At 38.0% G+C, this 27,975-nt stretch overlaps 5 protein-coding genes across 7 annotated transcripts; 2 read left to right on the forward strand and 3 right to left on the reverse strand.

Annotated features, from left to right (window-relative positions):
- The first annotated feature begins 734 nt into the window (after nt 1-734).
- LOC129579869 (transcription factor Ken-like) lies at nt 735-3,912 on the forward strand. Its single transcript, XM_055470050.1, has 4 exons — nt 735-995; nt 1,589-1,763; nt 1,881-3,037; nt 3,109-3,912. Exons 2-4 carry the CDS (start codon nt 1,594-1,596, stop codon nt 3,609-3,611), a joined length of 1,830 nt encoding a protein of 609 aa, XP_055326025.1. The 5' UTR covers nt 735-995; nt 1,589-1,593; the 3' UTR covers nt 3,612-3,912.
- A 359-nt stretch (nt 3,913-4,271) lies between these two features.
- On the reverse strand, nt 4,272-6,972 carry LOC129579871 (uncharacterized). The gene is made up of 3 exons (XM_055470052.1): nt 5,739-6,972; nt 5,583-5,645; nt 4,272-5,453 (listed from the first exon to the last, which is right to left on the reverse strand). Exons 1-3 carry the CDS (start codon nt 6,927-6,929, stop codon nt 4,272-4,274), a joined length of 2,436 nt encoding a protein of 811 aa, XP_055326027.1. The 5' UTR covers nt 6,930-6,972.
- A 3,985-nt stretch (nt 6,973-10,957) lies between these two features.
- Nucleotides 10,958-14,445, forward strand: LOC129579872 (Krueppel-like factor luna). Its single transcript, XM_055470053.1, has 4 exons — nt 10,958-11,220; nt 11,509-11,671; nt 11,803-12,962; nt 13,038-14,445. The coding sequence occupies exons 2-4, from the start codon at nt 11,514-11,516 to the stop codon at nt 13,766-13,768; spliced, it is 2,049 nt and encodes a 682-aa protein (XP_055326028.1). The 5' UTR covers nt 10,958-11,220; nt 11,509-11,513; the 3' UTR covers nt 13,769-14,445.
- Nucleotides 14,446-16,591: 2,146 nt separating this feature from the next.
- On the reverse strand, nt 16,592-20,094 carry LOC129579875 (uncharacterized). 2 transcript variants are annotated; one of them, XM_055470057.1, is made up of 5 exons: nt 19,274-20,094; nt 17,855-19,101; nt 17,474-17,764; nt 16,838-17,387; nt 16,592-16,720 (listed from the first exon to the last, which is right to left on the reverse strand). In XM_055470057.1, the coding sequence occupies exons 2-5, from the start codon at nt 19,094-19,096 to the stop codon at nt 16,659-16,661; spliced, it is 2,145 nt and encodes a 714-aa protein (XP_055326032.1). In that variant the 5' UTR covers nt 19,097-19,101; nt 19,274-20,094; the 3' UTR covers nt 16,592-16,658. The 2 variants fall into 2 exon arrangements, with proteins under 2 accessions (XP_055326032.1, XP_055326031.1); XM_055470056.1 differs by having other exon boundaries at nt 17,474-19,101.
- Nucleotides 20,095-20,138: 44 nt separating this feature from the next.
- LOC129579873 (autophagy-related protein 9A-like) lies at nt 20,139-27,476 on the reverse strand. 2 transcript variants are annotated; one of them, XM_055470054.1, is made up of 11 exons: nt 27,160-27,476; nt 25,909-26,265; nt 25,659-25,836; nt 25,312-25,507; nt 23,081-23,205; nt 22,875-23,002; nt 22,530-22,711; nt 22,112-22,290; nt 21,851-21,985; nt 20,984-21,599; nt 20,139-20,846 (listed from the first exon to the last, which is right to left on the reverse strand). In XM_055470054.1, the coding sequence occupies exons 2-11, from the start codon at nt 26,081-26,083 to the stop codon at nt 20,181-20,183; spliced, it is 2,580 nt and encodes an 859-aa protein (XP_055326029.1). In that variant the 5' UTR covers nt 26,084-26,265; nt 27,160-27,476; the 3' UTR covers nt 20,139-20,180. The 2 variants fall into 2 exon arrangements, with proteins under 2 accessions (XP_055326029.1, XP_055326030.1); XM_055470055.1 differs by lacking the exon at nt 27,160-27,476 and adding an exon at nt 26,378-26,399.
- Nucleotides 27,477-27,975: the final 499 nt, after the last annotated feature.

The following is a 27,975-nucleotide window of genomic DNA, read 5'->3' on the forward strand; positions in this document are numbered from 1 at the left end:
GCACACGTGGCAGATCGAGCATTGGAGAGTGAAACAGCGCCCGGATCAAAGCAGAACGCTCAACCCATCTACATGGATGAAGCGGATGTGAATAATTTCATCAAAAGTGGCCACATTACATTTGTCCAAGGCAAATTACACTACAAAAAACCATCGAGCTGATTGTTTGACTCGCTTTTGATATATTTATGGCATACGGCGCACATTCAGTAATAAGAAATGAATTATTCGCCCAGTGGAGTGAGATAAAACTTTGAAATAATAGCACCATAAGAATCCAATTCTATTTTTGTATGATTTCATCCATAAACAATAAATACACATCTTTGAAAAAATCATAAATTGTTTCCATTATTCATGTCCATTTAAAAAAAATTCCTCAACTCGTGAGCATATCACACCAAAATAATATTTTTATTTCCAGACCCGATTAAAAAATGACGGAATTCATTCGTTGTGTTGAACTCCACTTTGATTCAAAATTAAATTGAATGCAACAGATTTGCCAATTTTACTGTCGTGCCGACTATTTCGTTCTGGATGATTTCCAAAGATAAAGAAAATAAAGCTAAAAGCCCATCAAAATTATTTAAAAAAACTACAAAAAGTGCACATTTGAAATTCAAATAGTGTTCCAGCCTTTAAAGTACCACACAAATGTACTTAACCGCACTCAAACGACCGAGTCTCCACTCTGACATAGGTATACGTATATGGAACGAACAACGAAAAATGTTTGACGTTTGGCCGATGACGACGACGCTTCATTTCTGTGCTCTCTCGTTTACTGACTATTGGCTTTTTTGTACGCTCTGTAAATGTTCCGTGTTTTAGATTTGTTTTATTCATTTCAATCGTCTAAATTTGTGTTCGTTGGAAAAAATCCAAGCGAATATTTTGGAAAGAATTGAATTTTGGTTATCAGGAAAATCGAAAATCGTTCAAAAACTGAACGCAGGCTTGTAACGCAACAGACGTCAGAATCTCACAACTGGGTGAGTTGTTCGATTGAAGCCAATTTTTTGCACAAAAATGCATAATCGAAACGACTTTTCAGTGTCCAATGGCAATGCGAATCGATTTTCTGATTTATAACAAACTATTGGAAATATGATTAAATTATAGGAAAAGGGAAATATTGAATGTGCATTGAAAATGTTGAGCAAATGTATCCAATTTCCACTCAATCTGTCACCGAATTGTTGTTTGGTCAATAAAATAAATTGTAATGTATTTCCAAACGATCCCGACGAGAAATTTGCGGTAAAATAGGTGTACGTCGACTATCCGTCGCATATCCGTTTTTGAGTGCGGATACTCGCAATGCGAATAGGTATCCACAATAAAAGTTGCCGCAAAATGTTATCGCTGAATACCCTGCGACTATTCGCGCTGCGATAAATGTGAAGTTGTAACTGGATCGAGTGTGACATTTCGACTTGAAACTTCGTACAACCAACGTGAAGTTGGCTGCGTTCGACGGACTTTTTCGTATTGCGACTATACGTAGAATAGTCGCAATGCGATATTCCGCAAATTTCTCGTCGGGGATATCTAATCAAAACATGTAATTTTTCTTCATTTCCAGCAACGATGAATGCAAACTCGCGCAGACATTTGGCCAGATACTGGTCGAACATTGAGGTAGAAACCATGGAAACGCTTCAATTGGTCAAAGAAGACTTTCAAAGTAGCGGCATGTCGCTCGATGGCGAATTCAAAGATTATTTCGTACGAGTAACAATTGATCGATTGAACGATCGGTAAGAAAGTCATTAATGTTTTTATTTTTAAAGCAATTTACCGAATTGATCGGTATATATTTTTGACATTTATTTTATTAATTAAAACCATGTCTCAACAATTCATTTTGTCTATAGAGTCACACGATTTTTCACTGAATGTGAATGGGAAAAGCAGTACATTGGCGGTCGATATAGTCAGGCGCCAGCCAACGAAAGTCCAATCATTACGATGGTCACCGAAGCAAACGGCGAGACAGGAATCATGATCAGTCAATCGACGACTGAGCCAATTCCAACCGAGATGTACGTTCCAAGCGACGCATCACTCGTATCGTTCCTGGCCAAACATACTGACCCTAACAATGATTCCACGATCGAAGCAATGTTCGGCAACGTTTCAGTGCCGGCCTCTCAAACTGACCAGACTCCATTGATTAGTGTGAATGGAAGTGACCAGAAAAAGGATGCCAATCGAAATTACTTGACGCAAATAGAGAATGGCATGCGACCAGCTATGAATACCACTGAATTGGCGAATGGAATGATGGCCAATCATTCGACAAACGATCCAATCGTACCGGATTTGATTGCACAACCGAATATTGCTGTGGATTGGCCTCAAGAACTGCCCACTTCGACTCCATTCCATGGCTTGGTCGAGGAATCCGAAACGAAAGCTTCAAGCTGTGGGTCGTTCCAGCGATTCTCATCGTTTTTGGACAGAAATATCGATCCAAACGATGTCACATCGACGATCAACGCAATGCTTGGTAACGCATCAATGATAACGGCTCAAATCGATCAGTCTCAAGCGACTCACGCGATTGAAACTGGGCCAAACGATGCCAACAATGGAATTGGCATCGTAGAAAAAGCGATTCGAACGACACCACCCGATGCAACTGGACCAGAGTTCAGTGATATGGCCGACATCAACTCGATGAATGCTCCAGAGAGCGAATCAAATGACGCCCAACTGCCAAATGAAACGGTTTTTGGTGGGTTCATTGACATCGACGATGAGATTTCGGCTGAGGAACAAGCTGCATCGAGTACACGAAACAACGAATCAACCAACCAAGTAACAGAATGCATGGATTTGACCTGTGAAGATGTCGAACCAAGATCAAAAGGCGCCAGCAATCAAATTGAGCGAAACGCTGTGCGACGAGGAGGAAACCAGCGCCAAAAGAGGAAAATTTTTGATGCAACGACGTCGGATGGAAGTGCGAAGAAGAGACGAAAGACGGGTCCACGATCGACACTGAAAACCATACCGGAATTGACTTCAGGTGAGATTTTTGATTGGTACGTGTAGAAACTTGATTTAGATTTTGATCTCGATTTCGATTCTCTTTCACAGAAGTGGCATTGATTGACAATACGAACAGTCAATCAGTCCAAGAGGAAGGTGCTGGCTTGAGTGGAGCCGAAAGTCAAAGTGCATCGACATCGAACGCGGAACAGATCGCAAAGAAGAGGAACGGCGTTGGCAAACATGCAGGTGAAAGTGGATCAAAGCGACATAAGTGTTCATTTTGTGAACACACTACATCATGGAAATGGAATTTGATAACGCATATGAGAACCCACGCAAATGAATTCCCGTTCCATTGTTCGATTTGTCGTCAAGGATTCGAGCTGAAGGAGGAAAAGGAAACGCATGAAAAAGACTGCAACGTACGTCGATATGAATGCTATTTTCGCGAGTGCGAGTTTTCCACATTTCACAAAACAAATTTAGTCAAGCATATGCGCCGTCATACCGGCGAGAAACCATTTTGTTGCTCCCATTGTCCACAACGATTTACTCAAAAAATTAATTTAAATCGACATTTCAAATGTCGCCACAATAAAACCAAATGATTTTATGCAACGCGTTTCGAAGACGTTCCATCGTCGAGAGATGTCTAGAGACACATCGATAGTTTTTGTGATTGTATCACATTCAGAAATGTATGTTAATCACTTGATTGTGCGTAGAAGAAATGACTCTCAAAAAATTGTACAAAGATTGATGAAAATCAGCTCGAAAATGTTGTGATTTAGCGTGTTCAATAGAATAAAAAGGACTTAGAATTAAGTTTCAGAGACAGAAATATCCAAATTGAAGAATTGTGACATAAAACATTTGATGTTCGTTAATAAAGTGAAAGAAATTACATAAGACATCCATTTGGTTTCTCTTGTTTCTTTGCAAAACTATATTCGACAGGAGACTCTCCTGAGGAGAGTTCTTTATCTTCAACTGAATAAAACGCATGAATTGACTGAAGTTATTTTAGAACTATAGATCGTTTAATCCGATGAAAAATGTTGGCAAATTCATTTAAAATATACTTCTAACATGTTCTAAATTCAAAAAGCTGCAGTATCCATTCCTCATTGGATTGCTAAATCGCAAGATGTTTGACGGATTATGGTCGGATCCATCTCATAATTAATTGGGCAAATCTGGAAATGAATATAAATTTTGTACTACAGATCCGTTACAAAAACGCAACGCTAATGATTTAGCAATTGAATTCATGTGCTGAGCTTAGATGGTGCTGATTGACCATCATTCGAATGGATTTCTTTTTGCCGTATTTTCTTCTTGTTGACATACTGCAGGCAAGCTTTCAGATGATGTTTCTTTTTACGTCCACCACAAATTCGTCTTCCGCAAAATTCACACGAGAACTTTTGTTTAATTTTTCCATATTTTAAGCGGTTGTTAGCGAATGGGATGTGGCTATGATTTTTGGCGTGATGTTCCTTGAAGCTGCGTTCCATACACCATGCATCGCATAAGCCACATTTGTGCAGTTTCTCAATTTTGACAGCATTGAGTCGAGGATGGTTCAATTTCATGTGGTTATCGAGTTGTTTTTCTTTAAATCGATTGTGGCACACTTTGCATTGCTCCTTGGTGGCCATCAATTCAAAAGTAATGTTACTCGGTAGCATTTCTTTGGGACATTTCAAACGGTGTCGGCCTAGATGATTTTCCAGTATGCTCGGAGCTTTGCAGGCATTGCACTTGAACATTCTGACTGGATCAATACGGACAACTGGCATTTTCTCAATATGCCTGCTGATCAACTTTCCATTTCGACCGACACACGTGTACTGAACCAAAGGATGACTTCGACGCATATGCTCGGCGAATTTATTCGGGCAAAATAGACTTTCACACAGGCACTGAACCCTTTCACACATGACACTTATACTGTAATCTACTTCAAAGACAGCCTTGTGGCTTCGACGGAAATGATTTATGAGTTGGTCCTTTAATAAACCTTCTGCACTAAAATATCTGCATTTGTACAGCTCCACGATGGTTGTCTGGAAGCAATGAACCAGCTTTGGCCTGGCCACTGAAGGAGTTTGAAAGTTGTACAGTTTTACGATGACTGTGTTCGAGCTTCGGTGGACTGGCAATGGTTCATTAGCTTTAGATTCGCAGCTTCCTTCTTCAACCTTCAAAACAACTGGATGAAACCGACGCATGTGTTCTTCCAGACGACCACCCTTCATTGTTATACGGCAAACATCGCATTTTACTTCTTGGCCTTTGGTACTCAGCACAAAATCTTGATCGGTTGCCGGAATTTCTGAATGTATTTTTGTACAATGCTTTGCTATATTTCGCTCATTGATACCGTCAGCTCCGCAAATGACGTATCTATACAATTTTGCTGGAGGCTTGTGTTCAATATTCACGACCTAAATGTAAAAGAGATGTATTTTGGGGTGAATCTTCGAGTTGAAAAATGTCCTATGACCAAACAATTGTATTGAATTGTTAAATTATTTAAAACGATTTTCTATTTCAACGTCTTTTAAATTGCTTACCTTTTGCGCAGACGCCTTCTGCTTGCCCGGAATGACCTTCATCACCTCATTTTTGGGCATCAACTGTATGGAACAAAAATATCAACAAAACTTTCATCATTGACAAGCAACAGAGAACCGTGTTGGATGAAGAAAATTTTAGATAAGGTCGTTTACCTTTGATTTACACGAATTGTTGTTGTGTTTATTGCTCTTTTTCTGCATATCGCTGATGTTCATTAAATCACCGCTTCCTGATGAAATTGATTCATCCATACAACTGGCTTTTAAGGTCACATATCGGCCGGAGTTTGACGAGTTGATTTTTGAAGATACCAATGCTTGTAGATGAACTTGTTGCAAATGTTCAATGAATTGTTCTTCATCGAAACGTTGACTGCAAACGGAACATTGCCCATTCACTTTGGCCTCGATCATTTGGAAAGTATTTTGAGACATTAAATAAGCGAAGCCGTGGTTTTCGGAATGGTGTTCGCTGAACTGGTCTTCAGTGATTCCACTGCTATGGCAGAGTTTGCATCGGTAATATTTGATAGTTTCCTTATGTACCAAAGCGAAATCATGATCAACCATTTCGAACGGTGGTTTTGGCAACTTTTCCTTTTCCAATGGCTGCTTTTTTCGGCAAGTAGCACAAAGATCCGGTGAACATGTCTCATTTGATGGATTGAAATCATTACTGTTGTACCCTCTAAGGTTTCTTACACCACAGACCATGCAATTGAATGGTTTGAGCACAATCAATTCATACTTTTTGCTAGTGTTCGCCTTCAATGGATTATTTTGGTTGCCATTTGTTGACGTACTCACTGCAATCGCTATTTCGTGGTGCATCTGCATGTGGTTCTCTTGATGTATTTCCTCCAACAGTTGTCTGCAAATCATGCACTGAACCCGTTTCCGTTTTTGTTCTCGAAACATCTTTGTATCAAAGAGAACATCCTGATGCATATTGAAATGATGCTCATTCAAGCCTTCCTCTTGAATATCTTGCCCGTGGCACAATTTACACTCGAATACTTTCACTTCAACGGACATGGTTGATACATTAGGCATGTGCACCAAATGCATGTGGCTCTCAAAACATCCAAGTGGTACCATCTTGTCACAAGTCAAACAGTAAATTTTGTTTTCGAAATCACACAGCTCATATATGTCCGTGCGTGGCTCTGTGGGGTGCACCTCCTTGTGGTGCATCTTCAAATTACATTCGGCCACTCTTGAATCGCAGACAACACATGTGTAACGACGAATTCGAATATATTCCGCATTTCCATATTTTAATGGATGTTCTGAGATACCAGGTACAAGTAGATCACTTTGATCCTTCAAATCTTCACATTTCATTTTCAATGCAGCAACTTTCTCTACCGACTGTGGTAGCCGTCTCTTTCTTTGTTTAACATGCGTTAGCTCAAAAATGTCTTGATCGCGAGGAATGTTTTTGTGCTGTCTTTGGTGATGTTTCGACAACTGATATTTCCATAAACCCCCCGTTCCACACACCGTACACTTGAATTTTTCAATTTCAATGGTGAAACTTTCCTGTCTGGCATTTGCTTCACAATTGCCGAAGGATTCATTAGAATTCAGCGATGGGTTGTTCGACATTTGATTGGGCGTTCGATGTGACTGGTTAAATATTTTCAGAACGGCTAAATTGAAATGGAATTCTATTACGAACAGACAATAGATTGAAAAAATCAAATAACATTTACCTGCAATTGGTTCGGCGCTGTGGCGTAATGTTGTCGATAGCACAAAATTTGCTGCTTTGTTTTGATGTTTGTTAGTCGCAGACGTCAAACCTGAAGCTTACTTCCTATGCTAATTCATTTTTACAAGTGACTAAACAATCTGCTCGATTGAATTGACTTCTTCCATTGAAAACTAGGCTCGTACTGCAAAATTAACGAAGGAGGAATATTTGCTTATTATTACAGTAGATAAAAATCTATGGCAATATTTTCTGTTATCAGCGTATCAGTGTTGAATTAACAGTGTGAATTTTAAATTTGTTTACATTTAATAAGACAAAAAAAACTTTAAGGGAGGGAAAAATGAACTATCACTCTCGTTGACTCAACAATCAATGACGGTTTTTCGTTAGCCAGCATTATCTTAGCCTTGGTTTACACCAACAACTGGTGTAAGCCAATCATTAGCCAGCTATCTGTGTGAAATGAGTACATTCAATTTACAATAATTTTTGATTTTTGTATTCTGATTCAAATCATACAAATTAAAATGAAAATTAATATATTTCATAAAAGTCATTTTTATAATTTGAATTATTATTATTTTTCAAAAATAACATCTTAATAAAAAAAATCGATGTTTGGTTTTATTTAAACTCTGAGTTGAATGTCAGTCCCAAACGTTAGTTCAGATGAGTGTGTTTAGTTACTTCCAACTAAACACACCCAGTTGGTCTATACATTCGTTAGCCAGTATACGCTTATGCGACTAATTAGCCAGCTTATTTGTTCTTCACTGTCAACAATCAAAAGAACTAATACTCAGCTTAAAAAAAACTCGAAATGTTTGTGACATTTCTACCAAAATAAAGTAAATTCCAACACTTTTACTTTATTTGGTAAATGTCACAAACATTTCGAATTTTTCTTCTAACTGAATATCATTTTATCTGGCTCTAAAGCGCTTTCTTATCTCTGCATACTTCTTAAGTGGCATTCGAATTCATTTTGTAAAGAAGAAAACAATTCATTGCGATTGAAGAATAATATAACATAATTTTTTCCAGACGAGTTTATTGATTACATTCAGCTAACATAATATCTGTTCCTAAGCGTTATCTCCTAATTAGCTGCAGTAAATTTTGATTTTGTGACTTGGAGTCCAGAAAAAAAACATCAAACCTTTGAATTTGTGACATATTTCCATGAAAAGAGTTGAAATATTTGTCACTTTCTACGTTTATGCAAATGTAGTACAACCACATTTACGTTATGTCTAGTCTAATGCGTTGCTCGCTACACACAATATTAACAAAACACAAAGAAACCTTACACTTTTGTTACTTCCAATTCCAAATGATTTTCCAAATTCCATTTCTGCGAAAAAAAAAAACATCTGTTACAATCAAAGCATCTCGACAATCAGGCGAGATTCAAATATAAGATCCACCCAGCAAGAGCTCATTTGACAGAAATCAACAATAGAATTTATTTTAATAATTTACTCAAATTCTCAACGAGAGAGCTACTTATTGACTCTACAATTTTGAATCGACAACGATTCAAATGCTTTATTTGCTTAATTCGGTCATCCGAATACTACGAGCAAATACTCCAATGAAAAATCCAAAACGCATCGCTTAGAGTAAATGTTAATTTTTTCTTTCCTTTCAAACTAATTTAAAGCGATGAAGAAGAGGAAAAATTGGCATCTTTCTATTGCCGGGGATCGAACCACGGACTTTCTGATTGCCGGTCAGATGCTCTGTCCATTGAGCTACAACGACCCCCAAGCGAATATTGTTGCATTTTTCATTTGAGCGCAAATTTTACCTTGTAATGTGATCAGATCAGAAATTGATTTTTGTTCAGTTTTTAGAAGTTATTTTGTTTGCTTTAATCGTATATTCGGCAGTATACATGATTATTTTCTGCTAAAACATGGGGATTCGCAAATCCCAAACAAAAGACATTACTATCGGCGGGCCAAAAGTCGATGTTAAAATAGGGATATTTTTACTATTGCTGTTGCTTTGTTGTTATTATTCTTCTAATTAGTCTCTTTGGACGGATTTTTCCGTAAAATTCCCAGTTTTAACACCTCTTAATTATTCACAGGTGCTCAAATACCTGGTAATGATGTCAAGTGCACCAGAAACATTCTTCGTGACTAGTGAAGGTATCCCAAAGAGGATTATGGATTAACTTCGAATTATACACGTATGTCAATCAGGTCAGTTTCCTCGAATACGTCCAATACAGTTCTGAACAGTAGTACCAGCAGAGTTTTAGTCTGTGAAAAGGTCGTATTTTCGTTCATCTTTATAAGGTCAAGTCTTTTGCTTGAATCTCACATTCGACTGTCTGACCTCATCGAGTCCAGAGTGAAATAAGCATCAGAAGATTTTTTAAATTTAAAACGACAAATTCTTCCAAACATATTTACTTGAAAATACATTGACAATTTAACTCGATTGAAGAGAATTTATCATCATTTTTAATAATAAAAAAAATACCAAAAATTCTGATATTTATCAACAGACCGTGAGTTATTTCTGTTTTTCGTCCAGTGCAAAAAAATGAGTGAATCATCGAATTACAATCAATGGCGTCAGCCAAAATCAGCTGGAATGGATCCATCAAAGGCATGGATAAGAAATGTCGGTGTTGGCTTAACAAGAGGAAAAATTTTCAACAGTCACCGAAATGCTCACGTCCAAAAAACGGAACAACCACGAAGACCGGTGAATGGATATTCATCGGCCAATACAAACAATAAGAATCAAGTTTCAGCGAGTCGTGCCATCGTTGACAGAGCGGCGAATGATCTGGAAAAGTGTCATATTTCCAATAGCTATTCAAAGTTATCGAACAGCAAATCGAAAGACAACCATTTGGTCGCATTTAGTACGCACGTACAAATAATGGATACAGTCCGGGAGGCACTTGCTTCAGAGAGTGAAACAGCGCCCGTATCAAAGCAGAACGCTCAACCCATCTACATGGATGAAGAGGATGTGAATTATTTCATGAAAAGTGGCCACATTACATTTGTTCAAGGCAAATTACACTACAAAAAATCATTGAGCTGATTGTTTAATTCACTTTTGATACATATTCGTGGCATACGACGCACATTTAGTAATAAGAAATTATTTATTAGTACAGTGGAGAAAAAAACGTTAGAATAATAGCACCATAAGAATCCAATTATATTCATGTATGATTTCATCCATAAACAATAAATACACAACCTCAAAAAAATCATGCAATCTTTCCATCATTCACACCTATTTAACTTGCCACCAAATAAAATTCACAACTCATAAATATTCTACACCAAACTAAACTTCTTTTTCCAGAGCCGACTAGAACAGACAGCAATTCATATGTTGTGTTGACACTCCACTTATGTTAGTTTCGAAATCGAATTGAATGCAATAGATTTTTCAATTCTAGCAATTTGTTGACAATTTTTCATTGAAATATCTTTTGAATGTGAGGAAACCGCAGCTGATGCCCATTAAAATTATTTTAGAAAACTATAAAAAGTGCGCATTTTAAATTCAAAAAAAGTTTCGGCTTTTAAAGTACCACACGAATGTACTTAACTGCACTCAAGCGGGTGAGTCTCCACTCTGACATACGTATACGTATACGTTACGAACACCGAAAAATGTTTGACGTTTGGCCGATGACGACGACGCTTCATTTCTGTGTTTTCTCGTCTACTGACTATTGGCTATTTTGTAGCTCTGTAAATGTTTCGTGTTTTAGATTTGTTTTATTCAATTGAATTGTCTAAATTTGTGTTTGTTAGACCAAATCCAAGCAAATATTTAAAAAAAATTGAATTTTGGTCATCAAAAACGTCGAGCAATTGAAATTCGTTCAAAAACTGTGGAATTGTAACGCAAGAGACGTCAGAATCTCGCAATCAGGTAAGTTGTTCGATTGAAGCCAATTTTTTCCCAATAAAAAGCTGATTCGGAACGACTTTCTATTGCCAAATTGAGTGTGAATCGATTTTCTGATTTACAAAATAACAATTGAAATGTGATCAGATGAACGGGAAAAGCGGAATATTGAAATGTCACTGAAAATGTTGAGCAAGTGTATCTAATTTTCACTCAATCTGTCTCCGAATTGTCGTTTGATCAATAAAATTGTTTGTAATATATTTCCAAACGATATCTAATGAAAACAATATGATTTTTCTCAATTTCCAGCAACGATGAATTCGAATTCGCGCAGACGTTTGGCCAGATACTGGTCGAACATTGAGATAGAAACCAAGGAAACGCTACAATCGGTCAAAGAAGACTTTCAAAGTAGCGGCATGTCGTTTGATAGCAAATTCAAAGAATTTTTTGTGCGAGTGACAATTGATCGGTGAGAAACTCATTGTTGTTTTCATTTCTACAGCAATTTGCTGAATTGATTTGTGAATGTTTTCGAAATTTATTGAATAAAACATAAAACCATAAAAATATTGGCAAATTTGTCAATCATTTAATCCACAGCGTCACACGATTGTTCACTGAATGTGAATTGGAAGAGCAGTACATTGGCGTTCGACCTATTCAGGCAGCAGTCAACCAAAATCCAATCAACACGACGACTGCCAAAACAAACGGCGAGACAGGAATCATGATCAGTCAACTGACGGCTAACCCAATTCCAACCGAGATGTACGTTCCAAGCGACGCATCACTCGTATCGTTCCTGGCCAAACATACTGACCCAAACAATGTTACTTCGACGATCGAAGCAATGTTTGGAAATGTATCGGTGCCAGCTTCTCAAAGTGACCAGACTCCATTGATTGGTGTGAATGGAAGTGACCAGAATAAGGATGCCAATGGAAATTACTTGACGCCAAAAGAGAATGACGTGAGACCAACTGTAGATACCACTGAATTGGCGAATGGAATGATGGCCAATCGTTCGATAATCGATCCAATCGTACCAGCTTTGATTGCACAACCGAATACTGCTGTGGATTGGCCTCAAGAACTGCCCACTTCGACTCCATTCCATGGCTTGGTCGAGGAATCCGAAACGAACGCTTCAAGCTGTGGGTCGTTCCAGCGATTCTCATCATTTTTGGACAGAAATATCGATCCAAACGATGTCACATCGACGATCAACGTAATGCTTGGCAACGCATCAATGATAACGGCTCAAATCGATCAGTCTCAAGCGACTGATGCGATTGAAAATGGGCCAAACGATGCCAACAATGGAATTGGCATCGTCGAAACAGCGAATATAACGACACCACCCGATTCAACTGGACCAGAGTTCAGTGATTTGGCCGACATCAACTCGATGAATGCTCCAGAGAGCGAATCAAACGACGCCCAACTGCCGAATGAAACGGTTTTTGGTGGGTCTATTGACATTGACGATGAGATTTCGGCTGATGAACAAGCTGCATCGAGTACACGAAGCAACGAATCAACCAACCAAGTGACAGAATGCACGGATTTGACCTGTGAAGATGTCCAACCATCGTCAGAAGGCGCCAGCCATCACATCGAGCGAAATGGTGTGCGACAAGGAGGAAAGCAGCGACGAAAAAGGAAAATTGCTCATGCAACGACGTCGGATGGAAGTGCGAAGAAGAAACGAATTACGGGCACACGATCGACACTGAAAACCATTCCGGAATTGAATTCAGGTGAGACATTCAAATCGATACAAGCAAAGACTTGGTTTACATTTTGGTCATGATTTCGATTTACTTTTTTCACAGAAGTGGCATTGATTGACCTGACATTGAACGAGATCGAGAGTACTGAACAAGCGAGCAGTACGAGCAGTCAGCCAGTCCAAGAGGAAGGTACTGACTCGAGTGGAGCTGAAAGTCAAAGTGTATCGACATCGAACGCGAGACATGTAGCAAGGAATAACGGCGGCATTGTCAAACGTGGAGGTGAAAATGGGTCGAATGGACTTAAGTATGCATTTTGTAAACACATAGCTTCACAAAAATCGAATTTGACTAGACACGAACGCATACACACTGGCAAAACGCCATTCAAATGTATAGTTTGTGACAGAGGATTTACTCGCAAAGATCGTCTTATTGGACACATGGGAACCCACACGAATAAATTCCCGTTCCATTGTCCGATTTGTCGTCAAGGATTCAAGCTGAAGGAGGAAAAGGAAACGCATGAAAAAGACTGCAACGTACGTCGATATGAATGCTATTTTCGCGAGTGCGGGTTTTACCATTTCAACAAATCAGATTTAGTCAGGCATATGCGCATTCATACCGGAGAGAAACCATTTCGTTGCTCCCATTGTTCACAACGATTCACTCAAAAAGGTGTTTTAAATCGACATTTCAAACGTCGCCACAATAAGACCAAATGTGTCGTTGAGAATAAAAATGGGATTAGCCGAAACCGCGTGTTTTTATGCGAATCATTTTTGTGTTTCTGGTACAAGATATGGGGCAAGTATCTCAAGCAAAGATAAAGATCTTGAAATATTCTAAAACATTGCAGCAGACATATGTCTTCTATCTCTTACCAGGAACACAAAAATGATTCACATATAAATGAGCGGTTTCGGCTAATCCCATTTTTATTCTCAACGACACAAATGATTTTATGCAACGCGTTTCGAAGACGTTCCATCGTCGAGAGATGTCTAGAGACACATTAGTTTTTGTGATTGTATCACATTCAGAAATGTATGTTTCCCGTGTGAAAAAATAGTAACTGAGCAGTCAGTTAACTAATTTGGGACAAAAATGACTTACTTTGATTGACATTTCAGTACAAAGTGTAGTGTAAGTCTATCATAGTTAACTGAAATCATTTGAAGTTACAAGTCAATCTAAGTTGCTTCATTTGGGACCAAGTGATTTTCTTAGAACAAAAATATAAATTCAATCAACTAAAGTCAACTGAAGTTATAGTCAGTCAGTCATTTCTTTTTCACACGGGTTATCACTTGATTGTGCGTAGAAAAGAAGAATCTCATAATTTGTACGAATATTGATGAAAATCAGCTCGAAAATGTTGTGATTTAGCGTGTTCAATAGAATAAAACGGACTTAGAATTAAGTTTCACATACAGAAATATCCAAATTGAAGTATTGTGACATAAAACATTTGTTGTTCGTTAATAAAATGATAGAAATTACTCGAGACATACTTGGTTTTCTCTTCTCTGATATTTGACTGGAGAATTCTTTGTTCTTGTTTGGATTAAACCAGAGCGTCTGAAGCTTTGGCATCCCGAGGGGATAATTTCAATTAAAAAAAATATTTGTAGAGATAATTTTGTTTGTTGAATTCCACAATTCCCAAATTAAGAACATTTCAAAATTCAATCTTGAAAGTGCATTCTATCTAGTATAAGCCGCCCAGAAAAAAGTGGGGACTAAAAAAAGGATCATATGTCCTAGCTTTTGCATGGGTAGATTTTATTACAAGAGTTAATGTGAACAACAATTTTCCAGCAGGGGGTAAATTGAACCTCGGACTCTGCTTCAGAAGCTCTGGGAAAGACTCATAAATTGACTGAAGTCACATTAGAACTATGCATCCCGTTATATCATGTGCTATCTGATAAAAAAAAGTTTGAAATCATTCATGAAAACAAAATAAATCTTAGTTTACAGAAGGAATGGATGTCGTCGAAAAATACATGATTTTTTTCAAAAATCATGAGTGGCCCGGAATTCCTCAAACACTAAGGTTTCTAAAATGAGCGTGTATGAATCATTCAATGGATGTTCACGCAAAACTCCCTTTTTGAGTCAGAATATCAATGGTAAACGATAATTATAAATATATTTTTCCAAGTTGATTCTTCAAAAAATGTTATGAAAACAATGCAAACATGAACAGTCAATGAAAATATTTGGGACCTCATAGTGCAAAGTCATCACAGAGAGCTAACAATACAAGTACACGCGTCGAGTGGGGGTAATGGAAAGACGAGATTGGACTGAAATTGACATTACAATGTGTCAAACTATTCAACTAAGGGAAAAAAGCGGTGAATATTCATGCAAAATATATGCTACAAAAAACCGTCATATTTTACTTGGAAATTATTGAGTGCGATCGCATAGAGTGGGTGAACCCGATCTGGTTCAATGTATTCTAGAACTGTGGCACTCATTTTTAGCATGATTCATTGAAATGAAGAATTTTCCTTGTTTTGAGTATATGTGTTTATTTTCAAGTGACGTGCAAATAATTCAGTGTAATCAATAACGAAGTGGAATGAATAACAGCATCAAATACTTACCACGTTAATGTTATTTTCCTTTTTATACGAATAAAGACTGCAAATACCAAAAAAACTCATCGAGAAAAATCAAAATGAAACCACAATCGATATATTCACAGTAAAAAAAAACGAATTTATTATGTTTCTTTGTCGATTCATTGAACAAATGAGAATAGTTCAGAACATTGAAATAATTACAGAGAAACGAAAGCGTCATAGACCGATAAAATATTGATAAATTCAACGTTTGTCTGTGGCCACTTCGAACAAGTGTTCCGAATAGCTCAATATGGTTTGCTATTTGCTTAGAAAAAGAAAACATTCCCATCAATTTGTTCCACTTGAATATGTGTGAATGGCTCAATACAATCTAAATATCTTAGTCAATAAAAATTTGTTATCTCCACCTGCACTGCCTACTTAATAATTAACGTTTTTGTCAATAAAAACACGACAATGGTCAATGAAATTGGTTAAATATGAGTTTGTCGATTCCTTACTCGGTATTTACAGAGGCAAACAAAAAAAAAAAATTAAACACGTTCCTAATCAAAGGTGATCTACGAGCCAAAGAAATTTGTTGCTCCACTACAAATGAAAAGTCATAATTTTAATAAGAGAGGTGCTTATAATCTAAAAGACAACGGCGTCATGTTCCAGCCGGATCTGTGTTCACTAGGGTGTTTTTGATATCAGTCAAATGAAAAGTGCCTATTTTTGATATAAAGAGCACCAAATTCTGCGTACATTGATGGCATTAACACAACACATCGATTGCTATTCACACTTCCCGAAACAAAAAACTGTTGTAAAGTCTGACTATCAATTGCTGTGTATGTGTTATTGTCATCAAACAGTGCAGGAAGTTTCCTCTTTAAACTAAACAGACACCCATTTAATGATATCAACCCCCCGTGCTCAATCTCTCAATGAGTGTATGGGAAATAACGCATATAGCACGTAAAGTCCACTAGACATGGAACGATCAACACATATATACGCTCTTCTGACTCATTTCAAGTTCTGGGTCACAAAGTCGACTCCAGCAGTATGTAATACGCTATTACAAAAATGTTGTTTGAAAAAATTCTATTCTAATTGACATTTCTTATTTCTTATTCTATCTGATTCGTTCAATTGTGAACATGAAGTGCAGCTGAATTCCGAAGAGGTGACAGTGGCCTGAAAAGAAAAAAAAACACAAAAATAAGTTATTAGTACGATATTTTCTCACTTTCATTCACTTTCATTCTAAATTTTAATTCCGAATCCAATTCCAATTCAATCACAATGACTTACCTTTGTATAAGATCAGCTTCGCAGCAGTGATGTCTCGATGCCAACAAGTCTTCAAAATGCGACGATCATGTGACTCTGCTGCATCCTCTTGCTCGGCAGGGTCCGCGTCCTCATCGATTGCTGCGCTTTGTTGCCAGTTTTTCTGGTATGAAATCACCTTAGACACAAAACGTTCAGCTTGATTTGGATCCTGTTCCACTGCTTCACGCATTCGTTGTCGATCCGCTATCAGCGTGCGCTTGCTCTTCTTCGACACGATTTTCGTTGGTAACTGCAAATTTGGTGGCCAATCATCGTTATCTGGCAGGCACCATTCGCATACTTTCATTCGATCACGTTGTGTTGCTATGTCGAACGGGGTGAAACATCTACCGCAAAGCTGTGATGTTCTGTTCTCGTTGACTTGTCGCACGACGGTGTTCGGAATCTTTCTGAAGCTCTTTGCCAACTTACGGTTGCCTGGACAACGAACATGTTTCTTGATTCGGATCGGAGAATTCGCCGGCATATCAACGGCTCCCATGTGAATGATGGATGGTTTGCGATTTGTCTGTTGAAAATACAAAGAACACATTATTCATTCAAAACAATCGCCCAACTAACGAAATATGCCAATATGAAAACATCTATTCTTACCAGTAAATTAGCAATCTTATCGGTTGCACGGTTTGATTGGATGTATTTGTCAAATTGCAGACGGGCGTATTTTTCTGTTGTATACGTCTCAATTCCTTTCTTCAGCATTGTCAAACGATGTGCGATGTAAGACCCCCAATTTTCACCTTTTGGCGATGGCATCCGTTGATAGCGTTCACGGTCATGCTGTTCTTCGGCCACAAATCGCCTTGTCCATCGCTTTGCCTTCCTATCCCGAACACCCTGCCTGGCCAGATAATGGTACCTCTTCGAGCTGACCGTGAAGTTGATCTGTGGGAAAATGATAAAAAATGAAATAATGCACTCAATCACACGATTTGAGACAACACAAACACAAATTGAAACTAAAATGCAACTCACCTCTTTGCCAGTTTTGATATTCCGTCTGACTGTCGCGTTCCAGGTACGCATGCCGGGATCAATCCCAATCTCGTATACGTACACACCATCACGATACCGTTTCCGCACGATTTCATCGTCTACTAAACGATCCAGGTGACTCTTCGGTACTTCGTACATAATGGATACCGCTTGACCATTCGAGGCAATGTAGGGCCGGAAACGTTTGTTTGATTTCAACAGGCGATGTATCTTTGGCATATCGAAAATCTCATCCCAACACTGCGTCATGGGGTCCTCCACAATTTCGTACTTGATTATTAGACCATGTAATCTGAATCGCATTTCGGACATCATTCGAATGAGAACGTCCGTCTCCATTTTCACGTGCTGTCGCATGAACTGATGAATCGGAATGACTTTGAGATTTTTGATCTTCGGAATTTCAATGCCATTTTCCTCAGCCCAAATGTGGAAATTGTCCACCTCCATTTGCATAGTCAACCACATGTTGATTGATTTGAACCATGTTCCTTCCGATGTTGTGTATATTGCGACATCATTATCTTCTGGCCCGCCAATTTCCGCAATCATATCGAGAAGCAATTGGCGCTTCTCCCACTTTACTTCCCAATGTCGGTCGGTTGTTTTGATGGGATCATACCGATCGATGGTCCATTGCACGGCACGCTTGATATCATCGTTGCGTAATGTGGGGCCAGTTGAAACAGCGTTAAATTGCCACGCACGCATTATGAGATATTGGTACAGGCGTCTTTCGGCATGCATCTCCAAATTGTTGCGCAAATTCGTGGTGTATTGCTTGTAGAGGTATTGCATCTGGTTTCCGAAGAAGCTATTACCCGGCCAACTGAATCGGTTTTCGGCCTCCATATTCTCCACGAAATCACGAAAATCTGGAACCATTTCTTCCTTCTCTTTGTTTTTTTGTAAAACTGCATAAAAACAATCCTTAATTTCCTTGTTGCCATCACCACTGAAGAAGTCCGCATTATTACTTTCGTTGGCACTCTTAACTTTGTACAGGAAGAGCAGCGAAGCTAACGCGCAGATTTTGGTGCATTCAATCGACTTTTGGGTGAACCAATCTTTCACTTGTTGATAATATTGTGGTCGAACGATAGCCTTCAATGTCATTTTTATCGCTAGAATGCCGATTTCTCCTTCAATACCCGTTTTGCTGACTATTTTCTTCTTTTTCCGCTGGTTACCGCGAAGTGGTGTACCCTTTCTCTTCGGCATTTTGGCTGAAATGAAATCAAAAAAAGAAGAAAAAAACAACAAAAAACAATTATAGAAAATATGAAAAAGATATATCCACTTGAAAATGCAATTCAGAAAAGAAAAAAACAATTGAAAACACCGAAGAAACAGAAAGAGAAATTGTAATTTGAAAAGTGTATCAAAGTCACGTCTTACATCAGCAGGCAATGCAACTCGTCTGACTGAATTCGATTCGCTTCGTTGTGTTTCGTTGCGGTCGTATGATGAAATTCACATCGACTCATCGATGTCACCGAGTCTGTCAAATGATCCGCTAATTTCGTTGTGTCAAAATGTTAGCAGTGCCACTTTGCAAATGTCCAGTTAGTTTTGTATCACAACGGTAACATGAACAAAATTCGCCGCAAACATGTCTTTGCTTTTTTAGCACACAAAATCGTCCCATTGTATACACTCACTGTCTTACGGTGGAAAAAGAACAAACGATTATCACTAGTTTTGCTGATCTTTCATTAAAAATGAATACGGAAACAGAAACCACAGTGGCTAAATCCATTTTTCGTGCAATCGACACAGTAGCAGCGTTAAAACTGTGAACTGCCATTGTTCCTTGCCAAAACAACACATTGAATTCATACTGTGGTCAACTGAATCACATCTGTGTTTTGGTGTTTCGCATGGAATTTTTTTTTCGTGAAACGGTTTATTGTATGTGTTTGCAACGAACCGGCGGCATCGTGTTCGTCCTAAATATAGAATGTACGCATGCAGCACAACGCTGGACTGGAAAAATAAACAAATAATATGTTCGTTCCGTTGAACATTTGTTTATTTCATGAAATGAAGCGTATATTAGGAATGAGTTGACTTCCTGTTCGATGATCTGAATTTAAAGAATTGATGTGAAACTAACATCGACGAAATGGAGATGAAAGTATTTGTTACACATATTTTTTGCTTCGGGAAGTGTGAATAGCAATCGATGTGTTGTGTTAATGTCATCAATGTACGCAGAATTCGGTGCTCTTTATATCAAAAATAGGCACTTTTCATTCGACTGATATCAAAAACACCCTAGTGTTCACACCCATTCGGCGCGTTGTTATGTTTTCTTTGGATTGAGCAGTGGCGTTTTTTCCGCTGCTGGTCGTACATTTTCAGGATATGCGGTTGATCGTGTATGGCTTTGTGATGGCATTTGTGAACCGTCTCGATGCGGCAATTGCCATAGGTGTTGCTGTTGACTTGTTGGTGGCACACGGATCGAAGAGCCACTTCGTCGACGATTTTGCCGGTGGAACAATTCATGTAGGTACAATGTACTTAAGCACATATCAGCTGTGGTAAGATCACTAGACACTGGTTCGTAGCCGCCCGTTTGCCCATAGAGGCTGTGGAATAGGCTACGGTCGTGTGATGCATTCATCGGACCTTCACGGTGTGAAGCTCCTCTGAGCACACTTGATGTCATCGCCGATGAGGCAAGCCTATGCCCTGGCGATTCTTCGGGCATTGGTGGATTTTCTGCATTCTCGTCCTGCTCATTCTCTTGAATATTTTGCAAATTACTGCGATATGCCATGGATGCACCGTCGGACAAGTGCTGCTGAAGCATTCGATTGAAGTCGTAAGCGTGTGATGGCATATCGGCATCTGGGTGATGTGATACGTGGATTGAATTACGGAACCCGGGCGAGAATTGAGACATACCCATGTTGAATGCATCGTATCGCTGAGGCATTATCAAGGAGTCAACAATTGATGAGTACTGAAATTAAGACGAAGACATGAATTTTTAGTGGTTTTGAACATTTTTTCAAAAAAATTCGTAATTCTTAAATTTTTTTTTTCTCCAAAAATCGACAAATATTCCATTCGAAAAATTATTTCGACAAAATTCCCTACCTGACCACCAAGATTGCCCACCGAAAACAGGCTCTGTCCCATCGCAGTGTTCATAACTCCCGTCTGGCGAGTTCGATTGAAGTCCTGTTGAGCATGTCGCTTCAATCCATTCATGAAATTATGTGCATCCGACGGCATTTTCCATTCCGGATTGGTCAATGTGAAATGAACCAACGACAGTTCCGTTTTTCCATGTTCACCCTGAGTGTACTTATTTGTTTCACACACTGGGGCGGTAGCACCTTCGGTTAAATCACCTTCAGTACTGTGCGTTGGTTGCCATTCCGAATTGCCGTGTTTACGAACGTCCATCTGAGCAAACGAGCACACATCACCCACACCAACAACAGAAACCGTAAAGTTGCGGAAGAAATCCACGTAATCCAATGCTTTGGGTCGAATATAAAATAGCAGTATGAACGGTGTTGTTATCGGGCTCAGCAATTCGGAGATTAGATAAAACACACGCAACTGGAAAAATTGACCGAATTGGCTTCGCACATGACTGGTATGGGCCAATCCTTTCCAAGCCACCGGTAAATAGTGAGTGTGAGCCAAAACTGCTGTCATCAATTGCTCCGGACAAAATATAAGATTTTCGTCGGGAATCAATACTCTGAAAAAAAAGAACACGCGGATACATGATTTAGCAAAGCGAAAAAAGTTGTGGAAACAATTGCGATTTTTTTTTCGATGCAAATCAAAATGCATAAAAAACGACGAAAAAATTGAGTACAAAAATTTTAATGAATAAAGAATTGCCGCTAATTGCACGATATTGGTCTTGTTTTTGGTCTGGTTAGCAGACAATGATTGAAGTTTGACGTTTTTCTCAATTTTTTCTCGATTTTTCCTTGCATCATTTACCTTGACACAATGGCCAAAAGTGTGAGTATAGAAACCACTTGAAAGATGTGCTCAATATGAGCGATGTCCTCGTCGACAAACATGAAAAATAGGAAAATCATTGTTGACACACCGCCGAATAGAAACGAGAGTTTTCTGTGAAAGAAAAATTGATTTATAATATTTTTATGGAAATTAAAAATTTCAAGTAACTTCTTGCCAATGTTTTCTGAATGTTGTTTTTCTAAATTTTATCATAATAAAGAAAAATATGATCCATACCTAGCGATAACGGCTCCCATTGGTGATGAAAATGATTCCATGTACTTGACGGCTGGCTTATAGGCTCGATTCAGACGGGCTTGCAACTCATGGTCCAATTCATTGAAGTGTCTCATGTAGAGCATACCATATTGCGACCAGCACCGAATACCTAACACACCCGGATCTCGTTTTACCAACTGAAATATAATGATATATTAATTTTGGAGAATAAACATGACGAAAATTTATAAGAAAAATTATGAAAATAAATTACAGAAAAATTAAGTTGGAAAAAAATATGCGATTTTTAAAAATGAAAATAACAGGTTTGGATTAAAAATTTAAATAAAAAACCAGCAAATTCAATATCATATTTTTAAATACATAAATTAGTATCTTTTTGAAATTCCATCTAGGAAATTAATTGACAACTTACATCACCGTAACTGAAAATGCAGAAAATCGTCGCAAACAAAAATATCACTGGGGCAAAGATCAAATTAATGAGACCAGCGTAGAAAATGTACTTCGACAGCTGCTGGGACAGCTCAGTTCGATTGGTCGAACGTTTGTATTGTTCCTTTAGATGCCAATTATCGAACACTGACCATGGGCTTCCTGAATATCAGATCAAAAATACGAGATTAGTTTGATTGAACGGACAATTGACTTAAATTGTCATGTAAAGTTAACATTGTAAACTCAGTCAGACAATGCTAAGTCAGTGAATTGCTACTAGAAAAAAAAAATTACTAAAAATTAATTTGCTAATAAAACTTACGGAAAAATATCAGCTCCAAATTGAATCGTAGACTTTTGCTGAAAAAATTTGTCTCACCCGCCAAAGGCAAATTGATGGTCGTCTGAATGAGATTCTTATTCATCATAGCTACCATGTAATTCTTGAACCTGTAAACAAAAAGACGAAATATTCAGAATATACGCTTTTGAAAAATGAATAATCAAGTCAGTATTCGACAAAAATACCTCAAAATTCGATGATAAATATCCAATTCGGTAAGGTGCTCTTTGTGGATGCACATTTGTTGCTCCATTTGCACCTCACGTATTCGCCGTTGCACATCATGCCACGTATAATTGCCCAATTCACTCTAGAAATAAATTAGAAAATTATTTTAGCATTTTTGTAATTTTTTCGTATTCAAAGTTTTTTTGTTGAAATTTTCCGCAAAAATAAAATCGAAAAAGTAAGAAAATCATAAATTTAGTTTGATTTTATCTTATTGGGTCTGGGAATTAATCGTGTCGATTTTTCAAAAGATGGCGTAACTTTGCATGGTTGTATCGGGCAATACTTTTTTCTTTTTCACATGAGTGGTCTAGTGTCAAACTACAAAAATCATCATCTATCATTTCATCGAAGTTTGGATAAACATTTTTTTTTGCGCCTTAAATATGTCAAATTTTGTACCGAAAAAACAACATTTCCCGCAAGCATTAATTTTTTGCTTTCATTTGAAGAAAACTGCGGCTGAAGCGCATCGAATGTTGGTGGAAGCCTATGGTGAGCATGCTCCATCGGAACGTACATGTGAACGGTGGTTTTCACGGTTCAAAAGTGGTGATTTTAGCACGGAAGACAAGGAACGTCCCGGCCAGCCAAAAAAGTTTGAAGATGCGGAATTGGAGGCATTGCTCGATGAAGATTCGAGTCAAACTCAAGATGAGCTTGCCAGAGCATTGAATGTTGACCGAAGCACTGTTGGATATCGTGTAAGGGCCCTTGGTTTCATTCGCAAGTTGTCAAATTGGGTACCACATGAATTGACGCCAGCGCAAGCTGAAAGGCGTTTAGTGACTTGCGAAATGCTGCTCGCAAGGCACAAAAAAAGAGGTTTTCTGTATCGAATTGTCACTGGTGACGAAAAATGGATTCATTACGATAACCCCAAGCGCAAAGCATCGTATGTTACGCCCGGCCAACCAGCAACATCACAGCCAAAAAAAGGAATTCACGGCGACAAGGTAATGCTGTGTATTTGGTGGGATGAGGAGGGAGTGGTGTATTATGAGCTGCTGAGAAGTGGTCAAACCATCGATGGGCCTTTCTACCGACAACAATTGATACGTTTGAAACAAGCAATCAAAGAAAAACGCACGAAATGGGAGACCAGAAAAGAGACATTGATTTTCCTACATGACAATGCTCGGCCACACATTGAGAAATCGGTCAAAAACTACTTGGAAAATAGCGGATGGGAAGTTTTGGCTCACGCCCCGTATAGCCCAGACCTGGCTCCTTCCGACTACCATTTGTTTCGATCGATGCAAAACCATATGGACGGAGAGCGGTTCTCTTCAGTTGAAGAAATCCAAAATTGGCTCGATGCATTTATAGCCTCAAAAGATGAGGAATTTTTTAAGGCAGGCATCCGTCAATTGCCCACATTGTGGCAGAAGGTCATCGCTTCCGATGGACAATATTTTGATTGAAATGTAATTTCATTTTGGTATTCAAATAAATGTTTGAAAATTTAAAAAAATCGACAAAACTAATTCCCAGACCCAATAATTATGATGAAAATATTTGCAAAAAAAAATCTTTTTTCTGTTTTGAAATTTTTACGGTTTAATTTTGTCTAAAACATTTTTTTTATCCACAAGAAGATAAGATATGCATTGACCCTCGTCGAATTTACGAACGAAAATACAGCGATAACGTAAATTCCAACGGATTATTAGAAAATGAGCACGTGGACTTTATAGTTTAAAACGTGCGTGTCGAATGTTCGGCCAGTCTCGGAGGGGTCAAAAATTACAGTGTCAGCACAGCTGATAGTAAACGAGAGTAGATCTAAAAATAGTCTGTATTGATGCCAACAACACAGTTCAATGTGCAAAAACGTGCATCCAACGTTGGATAATTTTAGCAGATTGTTGCTCTCTATCTCGATTTTAAACAGATTTTTCTGGTTGGACACCAATTTATGGGCATAAAATGAATGAAATCTATGAGTATTATAGTGCTACCATAGTAAGAGAAGTGTATCTCTTTATGAAAATAGCGCATTTGCACGCCAAATAAAAACAAACATAACTTTGCCTATCAGAAATGTAGGTCGAATAGAATTGAACTAGAAATTTCGAAATATTTTGAGGGAACGGGAAACATTAGCCGTTTTTGCACCCAAAAATTGCAATCAAAAAATCCAAAGCCAGAAAATTGCACATAACTAAAAACAATGCACATCACTTACATCATCAATTTTAAGCGCAGTATTGAAGAATTTCTTAATATCGTAGTATTGCACGGCGTGATAAAAGAATCGTATCAAACGGAAGATCCAGAAGAGGCCCGATAAGAAAATGACAAGCCATCCGCTAAGAGTAATTGCATTGATGCACTCTCCTTGCGGCAAAATTGCTTCATAAATTGTAATCCGGGTGTGGTTTCTGCAAAACAACGTAAACAAATTCTATTAATATACGGAAAAAGAAGTGTAAAAACCGCAAAATATATCATCATCGACAACAACAACAACAGAATAAAAATGAAATAAAAGAAAAATAGAAACAAAATCAGGATGTTTACACATGGGCTTACCCGTCAAGTACTGTGTAATCAACGCAAAAAATGACAGTTGTGACGAACCACACAACAAATGCAAAAATCACAAGATCAAAAATATAGTTGAGCATCATGACGGTGAAGCCGTGTTTTTGGTGGTAAAAATACATTCGTGTGAAAAACGAGTCTAAATCTTCGATATGATTCCATCGTGCTGCAAAAGCAAATAAGAAAAGTCATTAGCAACGTATTTTAGATTGAATAAAAAACAAAACAAGCGCCATACCTTTGCCCGTATCGGGTACCACGTGTATAATGATACCATTATCGCGATGTCCATCTTCGTTTTCGGTGTCGGTGGTGGTTTCGTCGATGCCAACGGACTCATGACGCGATTGACTAGAATTTTCAACGAACGGATTTGATACTTCGGCTAGCGCCTGATAATCATTCTTAGCCATTTCTTTTTATTATGTCGGATGACCTTCACTTAACACATGGAGTACTGCTTCTGTTCTCCCCCCGTGTGTTCCGCAAATCTCTCTCTCTCTCGCTCGCTCGATCACACAACAACAAAAAATCGTTTCCGATTCCGAATCGGTCGATAAAATTTTGAGCAAACGTTCGCTTCACCTCGCTTGAACTTGAAAATAAAACAAAGACGATAAACATATAAAAGAATATTTAGAACCAAGTCGAGAGAAAAGCAAACAATACAATTAATATAATACACGCGCTCAGTGAAACTGCTCAACCTTGGCAACAACACGTCCGTAAGATAGTGTTATTTTTGCACGCAAAAATATTGACCAAAAATGGACACAAAATTGATTTTATTTCAAAGAACAATCAACAATTTTACAATTTCAATTTAATTGAGCCACACAAAATCATTTAATATTGATTGGGTCGTTGACGAGAGTGAAAAATAATAAATAGAAATGAAATTGCGAAGCATTTGCACGATGACAACATAAACAGCTGATACGAATGCTGAAAATATACATATTGTTGTATAGCGATGCGTCTTAGTATGCATCCGCCCGTGTGTGTGTGTATGTCAGTCAGACCTCGACTAGTGTCATACAAACAAACGAAACAGACTCCATACAAAACAAAACAATAGATAAAAACCAACGACCGAATATACGTATATGTATACAGTACGAATCACAGTGCGAAGAATCTATTTTTGTTTGTGGCCCCAAAGGTACACACGAAATAAAAAACAACATCATTCACACAGCTGATTTCTCTTTTCCTCTTTACACCAGCGCTCTCTTTCTACGTCGTTTTTTTGACTTTTTATTTCTTCTCTTTTCTTGCTCGCTCCGTCTGCATCTCATTCGCAAACAAAGGATTTTGCGAGCTTTCAACTACGTTCTATCGTGTGCGAAGAAAAAAATGTGACTCAACAAACGACAAATATCACGCATCAATCACACCAAACAACATTTTTTTTCTCTTCTTAATCGCTTATTCTTGCATCAAACACTATTTCGCATGATTTTACACGATTTTGATGAGTCTTTTGTACCTTTTTGTTAGCTGCTCTTTGTTACAGGCCCTTTTTCTAACACTGGAACTAGGACAATTTGTTTCTTCTTTTTCTTTCTTCCTCTATTTTTGCACAACTTTCCACTCAATTTATTACTAACTACTATTTTCTGTCTGATACTGTTTTTCGTCGTCCAATTTTTACGATGCTCTGCAACATCATACACACCACGGATACATTTTTCACGTTTCGCACATCTGAGTCGTAATCTGGTTTTTGCAATGAATGAAAACACAATAAAAAAAAATACCTTCTGTTCACTTGCTTTATTTATGTTCTATATAATAGGCCAATAGGCATGAAGTTGGCTTGCTTATCGTAACCCGTCTATTTTGCGTCTCATCGTATTGTGTGTTAACTCCGCCAAGGTGCATGACATATTCGATGAAACGCATTTTTGTCTACAGCATATAGAAGTCAGTAAATTCGTTTTGAAATTGTTGATTTTAATTATTTCAACGAAAAATTTTGGATATCTTTCCATTTTTTGACATTTCAACACCCAAAAAGCCACATTTTCCACTAAAATTACATTTGATTTACAGCACATCAAGTCAATGTGGGTTAACACTGTCAAATCTACCGTCTAAAATGTCATTTTAGTCTGACACTTTACATCACTGGCACGTTTTAAACGTAAAACACACAGAAACTATGTGTTTAACACAGAATTGAACAGAAATGTTAACCAAAATTGTAACTAAATTTAAATTTCGACACAAATTCCGTGAAATATACAACTTTCACCGGAATTTATGTACGGCCACTGACCAAAGCAAGTAAATTTAAATAAAA

This window comes from Sitodiplosis mosellana, unplaced genomic scaffold (assembly GCF_009176505.1).
Source record: "Sitodiplosis mosellana isolate CC-2019 unplaced genomic scaffold, AAFC_SMos_1.0 Smas_scaffold_6707, whole genome shotgun sequence".
In the NCBI taxonomy this organism is placed as follows: Eukaryota; Metazoa; Arthropoda; class Insecta; order Diptera; family Cecidomyiidae; genus Sitodiplosis; species Sitodiplosis mosellana.